This window comes from Micropterus salmoides, unplaced genomic scaffold, assembly GCF_014851395.1.
Source record: "Micropterus salmoides isolate LMB-PRFRI ecotype aquatic unplaced genomic scaffold, ASM1485139v1 Ms_hic_scaffold_5, whole genome shotgun sequence".
In the NCBI taxonomy this organism is placed as follows: domain Eukaryota; kingdom Metazoa; phylum Chordata; class Actinopteri; order Centrarchiformes; family Centrarchidae; genus Micropterus; species Micropterus salmoides.
The window spans coordinates 32,376,815-32,384,655 of record NW_024044237.1 but is presented as its reverse complement, the minus strand read 5'-3'; the positions used below and the strand labels follow the sequence as shown (position 1 = coordinate 32,384,655).

The 7,841-nt window shown below is 40.7% G+C and overlaps 1 protein-coding gene across 1 annotated transcript; it reads right to left on the bottom strand.

The window, feature by feature from the left end:
- Positions 1–657: 657 nt before the first annotated feature.
- slc26a2 (solute carrier family 26 member 2) lies at positions 658–7,223 on the bottom strand. The gene is given in 6 exon segments (XM_038699670.1): positions 658–1,244; positions 1,246–2,038; positions 3,264–3,712; positions 4,737–5,027; positions 5,145–5,782; positions 7,135–7,223. Coding segments are annotated over 5 exon segments (2,187 nt in total). The 5' UTR covers positions 5,769–5,782; positions 7,135–7,223; the 3' UTR covers positions 658–1,214.
- Positions 7,224–7,841: the final 618 nt, after the last annotated feature.

Below are 7,841 nucleotides of genomic sequence, written 5' to 3'. Positions count from 1 at the left end.
GACAAACAAATCAGGGACGCACTCAAACGATAATGCTCCACAGTGCTACTAGAGGTCATACACTCCACAGGGAACATTGAACTAACAACACAAGCACATCTTCATGTAGTCAACCATGAGCATTCAGGTATTACAAAAATAGAAAAATGGACCTCAATAATTTAAAAAAAATAAAAATAAACTGGCTTGTAGTTTGATGAGCCATTTCTCACACACAAAGAAATGAGCTTGAGATTTGACTGGCACAGTTCAACATTCATATATTCAGCCATATGTCAAAGGACCTGAGATGAAAATAATCACAGTATATACACATTTGTCCAGTAGGTATAGGCACTGTATAGGCAGACAATGCTCAAAAAAGGTACTGCGGTTTGGATACATGGATGATGCAAAAATCGAAGGTAAACAAAAATTCTATTGGTGTATGTCTGCTTGAGCATTATTGCCTACCTCCCATAACCATTCTTTCTTTATATATAAATGATCAGTGTTCATTTTACGGCTTTATGACTTTGTAAACATGAGCAGGTCTTTCCCACAGAAAAAAGTACTTTTCCCTTGATTATTGGTATTAGAGAAAACTCCATTTAGGCAACAGTATGGTTATTTCTCACAAAATAAAAAAAGCTTATGGACAAGGGCTGATTGACAGAATTTATAAAATATTAAAAAAAAAAAATTTTCCTCTATGGTCCTTGCTGAGATAAAAGTTTACAGCCACTCTGCATGTGGCTTTAATAATGGAATAAAACAGTGATGCGTGATTAATAATGTACTATGTTGTACAGTAGATTGAACTGTACTACCATTGTACTTCTACATTATATGCAACTTTTCAGTTTCAGGGTCACAATTTTAAATCCAGTTGGGATGTGATCCTAAATGACCCTGTCTATGCTGCATTGGTGGGCCACTGAGCACATTTGGGTGTGTATGCGCAATAGAGAGAGAGAAATTGTTTCTCAAAGCGAAGTATAAATTATGGAGTGTCACTTTTACCATGTACTTCTGCTCCAGTTCTATAAGGAAGACCTTTTTAGCATTTAACATTCTGAGACAGTATTAAATAAAGATTTGTCTGCAGCAGTTATGAAGGATAACTGCACTCAGGAACAACTTCAATAAATCCCTGTAGCATTACAAGGCACATATGCAAGAATGGATTATTCTTTTGTAGTAAGTGAGATGTATGTGGCAGGTAGATTATCTTTTTAGCATTTGCTGTCATAATCTCCGTTCAGGAGCTGAGAGGCTTTGGACATAGCGGACAGCATCTGCAATGGTGAAGAACGTCATTTTATTCTCTCCCCCATCACATCCTTTTTTGTCGGGGCAGTATCCCCCTCTTTCCAGATCATCCAGCACTGTAGCATTACACTGGGCCAGGACAACCTTGATCCCAAGTTCTCCAAAATCTTTGCTGACCTCTTTCAGAGCATTCACTCCAGCAGTATCTAGAAACAAGATGGCGCTGCAGTCGATCACCAAGCTGCGTAAAGAATATTTCTTGTTGAGCATCAAAGTTATAGTCGCACCGGAGTCAACCTCATCATCTTTACCTGCATGCTCCTTCTCCTCCGACTTCATATTTGGGACCTCTCCCTGAAGTTTATTCTTCTTCTTGAACTTTATACGGCGGGTTTTCTCCTTGACAGGATCAAACCCTGCACACCTGTATAGAGATTTCTTGAACAAGCTCTGGTTGGCGTAGTAAATTGGAGCCTGGTATCTAAAAACAGTCACTCCGGAATGTGTTTGAAGGCCGTGGTATGACGACAGGTCCTCGTAATGCTCCCTGCTTGTAGCCCGACCAAGCTCCAAGACCTGTGCTTGCTGGGTTCGGCCAAGGACGCAGAAGGCCGACACCAAAACCCCCACAAGGAGACCCAGCTCTGTGTTGACCAGCGCCGTAGTTGCCATAGTGATAACCCAGATAGAGGCATCGACATGGTTGACACGCCACATGCGGGGAATGTCGGTGAATTTTTGTAAAGCTCCGCGGAGGTTTACCACAATGATGACCGCTAACACACATCTGGGGAGGAGAAGGAAGCAAGAACACAAGCATGAAAGGGCAAAGATTAGGATCATCACTTCGTGGTATCGTGAAAGCTGATTTCAATGTGTTTAAGAAACACAAGATTACACGCCCTCATTTTACATTTTCAGTATGAAAACTTAAACTGACTCGCATCATTTAACATTTGTTTTAAGCTTAAGGGTTTTTAAGTTGAATGGCAAAAATATTCTATTGGCAAACAGTTTTTCATCTTAGAAGCACAGAGATGGAGGTACCAAAAGGATGAGATGTTGAGTGTGACAGACAAAATAAGCTCAAGATGCTACACAAATAATTGTGGGTGTGACAATACACTTGGCTGACATGTGCAATTCACAATATTGGGTTTATGAGAACAAGACAATATTTGAACACTATTTTTATGAAATATTCATTGCTGATATATATGAATAGGGGGACGGGGGGCTTTCCCGTAGAACATTTTGAGCAATAAAGACAATTTCCTGCATGCTGGAGATATTTTCTGCACCAATTTATGGAAGAATGACAATGCAAATTTGTTTCTTCTATTTTTACATTGCATGTTTTCTCATTTTGCAAATAAACCTTCTCAGAGCATTTATTTGGTTTTTTAAACATTTCTTGCTGAAAGCTATTTTTCAGAACATATTTAACAAATGCTAGATAAAGTAACGTAATGTATTATAATATGCCAATGTAAATGGCAATTGTTTAAGTGATTATTCATCCTGTTCTGGTTTTGCATCTAAAAGCTGCTTGAAATATAGTATTATGTAGTATAGGCTTGAAAGCAGCGGGGATAAGGAGTTGAGGTCCGGTTTGTTTTTTCCTCGTCCTAGTGATCGGCACATCTGGGTGATGCAAGTTCCTGGTCTTATAACGGTCTCTCCGCTGCTGTTGTAACTTACCTCTCTAGTTGGCAATGAACTCACATTTCAGGTCCTTTTTATATTGAATATATTTAAACAATGCATCGACCTCCGCACAAAAACTTGAACGCCATGTGTTCACTTAGAACCAAAATGCGACCGCTCTACCCCCCTGAGCCACAGCTACCTGTGTTGTGTGAAAATACCACTATCAAGAAGCGGATTATAGTCTACTGATAAAAGCATGGCATTCTGGCAATTAGAATGAACTAATTAGGAAATCAACTCAAAAGGAGGAATAATATTAAGACCCTTAAATCGATAACTAATTAAGATTTTGGTATGCTTACTTCTGAAGGGAATAGAAGAGCGGCGCTATCACCAGCAACACCAGCAGCAGGACGAGGGCGCTGACCAGCCCTGACATCTGAGTCTGGCACCCTGTTGACTCCTTGACAAGAGTCTTAGTCAGTGCAGCGCTGGTGGTGAAGCAGCGGAAGAACGATGGCAGGATGTTGCAGAAGCCGATGGCGTACATCTCCTGGTTGGCGTCCACCGCGTAGCCGTGCTTCTTGGCAAACATCTCTGACAGCGAAACAGTGATGACAAATCCCACAATGGCAATGGAGAAAGCGTCAACAGCCACACTGGGGATCAGACTCCACATGGGCAGCTGGGGAGGGAGGAAGCCTGTGGGGATGTCACCAGCCACACTCGACCCATAATCACTGTTGAAGTGGCCGAAGTGAGAAGCCAGTGTTGCAATTATCACCACAAAGAGCTCAAAGGGAATTGGAGCCTGGGTAAGGAAAAAAAGACAACACACAATTGTTTTTAAAAGTGTATAGTCATTTCATCACACCAACATCCTTACCACTAGCAGGGTAACAAAAAAATAAGTTAAGTTTGGTCTGAGGGTAGCATGGAATGACAATATTAAATAAGTCAAAATAGTTTATCCTGTGTATGGTAGCCTTTTGAGGACACTTTGGGTTCAGACTTAAAAGTAAAAGCTAAGCTGAACTTTGTCAAGCTCAACATCCCACCGCTTTGTCCCAACTGTGCTTTGACCATTACATCCAGCCCTATATTTTTATTCTGAGATTCCACTAGAGTTGCTTCGCATAATTTAGTTTAAAAAAAATCCTTATTTATCTTATACTCTCCCTTTAAGAAATTTGTTTATCTGACCACAAATGAGAAGAGAATTAGGATGGAGAAATGGTGGATGCCGGCGGAGAGGAAAGTTTCTGGGGTCCGGTATAGGTACCAGATATGCTTGATCTGTCAGAGCTACTCAGGGCCTTACTGATTACTGTACAGAAACTTTTGAAACTTCCGCTTAGTTAGCGGTGCAGCTAGTGGCCCTATTAGCTTAGCTGTCTCTGCTCGGACTGGGAGCTCGAGCGCCAGTGTTGAAAATGCTAGCGCAGGAGCTTTGGACAGAATGACAAAGTGATTGACCAACCAAACCACATTCCCATCCCCAGCACCATGCTGCTAACACGGCCAACAATATACATTTCAAAAGCAGATTTCTTTTACCATTTTGTTTAGTTAAATTTAAATTATCCTTCTCTGTTCAATACACCGTATATAGATCAGCGAGGGCTGTTACCAAAGGCAAATTATTTCAGAAAATACTGCTAATGTCTGCAGTGTATACAACAATAGGTTCTGAGTTAATTAGGAATGTACAACTGAGCAACCAGGATGCAACTAATGAGCAATTTATTTTCTTGCATGTGCACACAAGCTGTTAACAAGCCAAACTCATTAAAGTTTATGTTTGAAATAAAATAATCTGAACTTTGTCAGTTTACCTTTAGCTTGGCTTTGAAGCGATCATTTAGTTCCTTGGTAGGTATCAGGATCAGCAAGCACACCAAACTGGTCACCAGGTCACACATGTTTGTGTTTCCCAAGTTGTTGAGCAAGCTGTAACAGGTCTTAAACAGAGTGAACCAGCCCTGGGGCCTGGGGATCTGCAGGCCCAGAAGGTACTTTAACTGTGAACTGAGGATGGTCAAGGAGGCTCCTGTAGCGAAGCCACTGAGAAGGGAGTCAGAGAGATAGACTGAGACGAAGCCAACCTGGAAAATGCCCATTAGCACCTGAGAGAAAGAGATACCCAAATGAATGCCCCCGAGGAATGATCCCACGGAGAAGAATTTAATCATTATCACTAACATGATAATTGTTCTGCCTTAAGATTGCCCCTGCTCACTTACCTGGTAAATTCCAGCAGTGAAGGTAACTGTAGCTCCTACTTTGATTGCATAGCAGCTTCTGTCACATCCCCCCCCAACACTGTTATTCCCCTGGCCAGCCAGCACAATGGCACTATTGTTACCACTGATGCTGCTGGTTTCTGTGAGGTAACCTGCCAAAGCTAACTCCCTATCCACAACCTGACCAACAAGCAGGCAGAGCACCCCAAAGATGCCCACTGAGATGTGTTTAGAAGTGCCTAAGATGGCATAGATGATGGAAGAAAAGAAAGCTGTATAGAGGCCGTATATGGGTTCCTGACTGGCCAATAAGGAGTAGGCTATGGACTGGGGGACCAATAGGATTCCAACTATCAGCCCTGACATGACATCGCCCAGCAACCATTTCCTTAGCTGGTAGCGTGGCAGCCACTTCAGAATTGGGGCAAAGCCCAGGATTTTGGATTTTGCTTTCTTTTGGGTGCACAAGCAGTGTTTCTTCAGCCGATGTGAGACAATGGATTGCCAGTTTTTAGCCTTTTCTTTCTCCACTCTTTCCAGAATGAGAGGCTGCTGCTGCTGCTGCTGCTGGTCGCTCTCGACTCCATCTTCTGCTGCTGTACAGCAGTCATTGCCATGGGTCATTATCAAGCCCTTATCTGCTGTGATTTGAAGAAGAAGAGTTCAGTTTAGCCAAGTTGTCATACCAACAAGAGGAAAACTAATAACTTGAATAAAAATAAAAAAAAAGCAAGATTTGCAACATCTTAACATTTTCAGATGACACTTCAGTAGCAGTGCATAGAGATAAGAAGGGTGACACTATATTTTTGAGGCCAAGAAATATTTCCTCCTCGATGTTACATCACTGTACAGTAAAGACACTTCCCCTTAAAGCTGAGGTAGGCAACCTTGGAGAACAAACTAATTTTGACCAAGGACAAAAAGGCGCATGGTCGACGGGAAGAAAATACAAAGCTTCTGAAGATGGAATCTGTTAAATCATTGCAGCTCTAAACCTATTTCATGTGATATGTTATTCCCTCTCTACATCCTTGACCAATTAAGGTCATTCTATAAACAGGCTTAACCTACTTAGTGAGTAGACTTTTATTTACAGTGAAATGATCACACTTTGTCATTTTAATTCATCATTACCTTGTGGTCTTTTTGTTTCCCCATTTTTAGAAGCGAATGCGTGCAGTAAGCTTGCAAAGTCTATTTAAAAACTGGGCTTAATTTAGTCTAGCTGAAAAGTCACTTTTTATTACAGCTAGTTTACTGTTCTACAACATTAAAATGTAGTAGTAGTAGTAGTATACTTTATTGTCCTCGAAAGGAAATTTGTTTGTTTGGAAAATGGCTGCATTTTAATGTGAAAGAAGCCCTAGACACATGTTGACATTTAACTTAATTAAATGAAATGTTAACCCCAATTGATCACATCTCACAGACGTATTTTAACATTACCTTGCTTACTAGAATCCTTACTGAGTAGGACTAACTTCCCTGCACACTGGTGGCATTTAAAGCTTTCTCAAAAGTTAACACGATTACTGTGAGGTCAACTTGGTTTGTTTCCCCAAGAGAAACTACTCACCTTTAAACTTCGTGGTGTTAATAAGATTAGTCATCCCTACAGGCTATTTAAAAGCTGATTGTTATTGTTAAGCAGTTCACGTTACGTTAAAAATGAAACCGTCCAACTAACGTTAGAGTTACATCAAAAAGTCCGACGATACAAAATGGCAACATCTACTATAGCTGACATTCTTGATCTAATTATCTCGCTGAATTACTTGCGAAAATTCCCTAATGACTCTGTCCAACGCAGTCTGTCTAGCTAACACAACGTTAACTCAGTACTGGAGCTGTGAATGGGCACCATTGTAAACAAGTTGTCAACGTGGACACCGGTTGAAACGTTTAGCCAACTAAAGTGAATCAACGTGACAGCGTGCTCTTCCTCGAAAAACAGAAAACAGCGTTGTTAATGTGTGAAGTAACTGACCTGAGCTCGAACCTGTCGCCGTTTGCGAAGTTAATCTTTGGTTGTGTTCAGACACCCGTCATTCCGCCTCAAATTCATTTTACGCTGGTCTGTTGTTGCTCCGTGCGTAAGGACGTTTTATAGAACGTGTGCCTACGTCACATGACCTGCTGTGGCAAAGATAGCCTGTGTGGGAGGAAGAATCACTATGTAGCAAAATAAGACATTGACATAAGCGATTTCATACAGTCTAAGGGAATCACGCATTAAAAACAAAATAAGATAAGGAAATAAGTTATTGTTTATGTGGTAACATCCTGACACAAACTTTCCAGAAACACACACACACAGTCTATTCACAAACATTCTTGATAGTGTCTGTAAGTCCTTGAACAGTATGTTCAGATATCACAACTTTAACTGCAAACACAGCACATGGAAAACAGACAATGCAGAAAAATAAGCTAGAGATTTGACAGTTCAGTTAGTCTGAAAGCAAGTTTAAGAAGCCAATCACTCTTTTCATAATTGATTCTTTATTGATGTATATTGTCTGCTATGGATATCTTGAAAATAAACCTACTGTGCTGATGTAGGTGAATGGTTATCCAGAAATAGTGAGAACTCTTTTGGCTTTTGTTCTTTGTTAGATTCTTTATATGGTGTTTCAGATTCTTTATACTGGTACAACAGGTATAACAGGTACAAGGTACAAGGTAGATTTATTT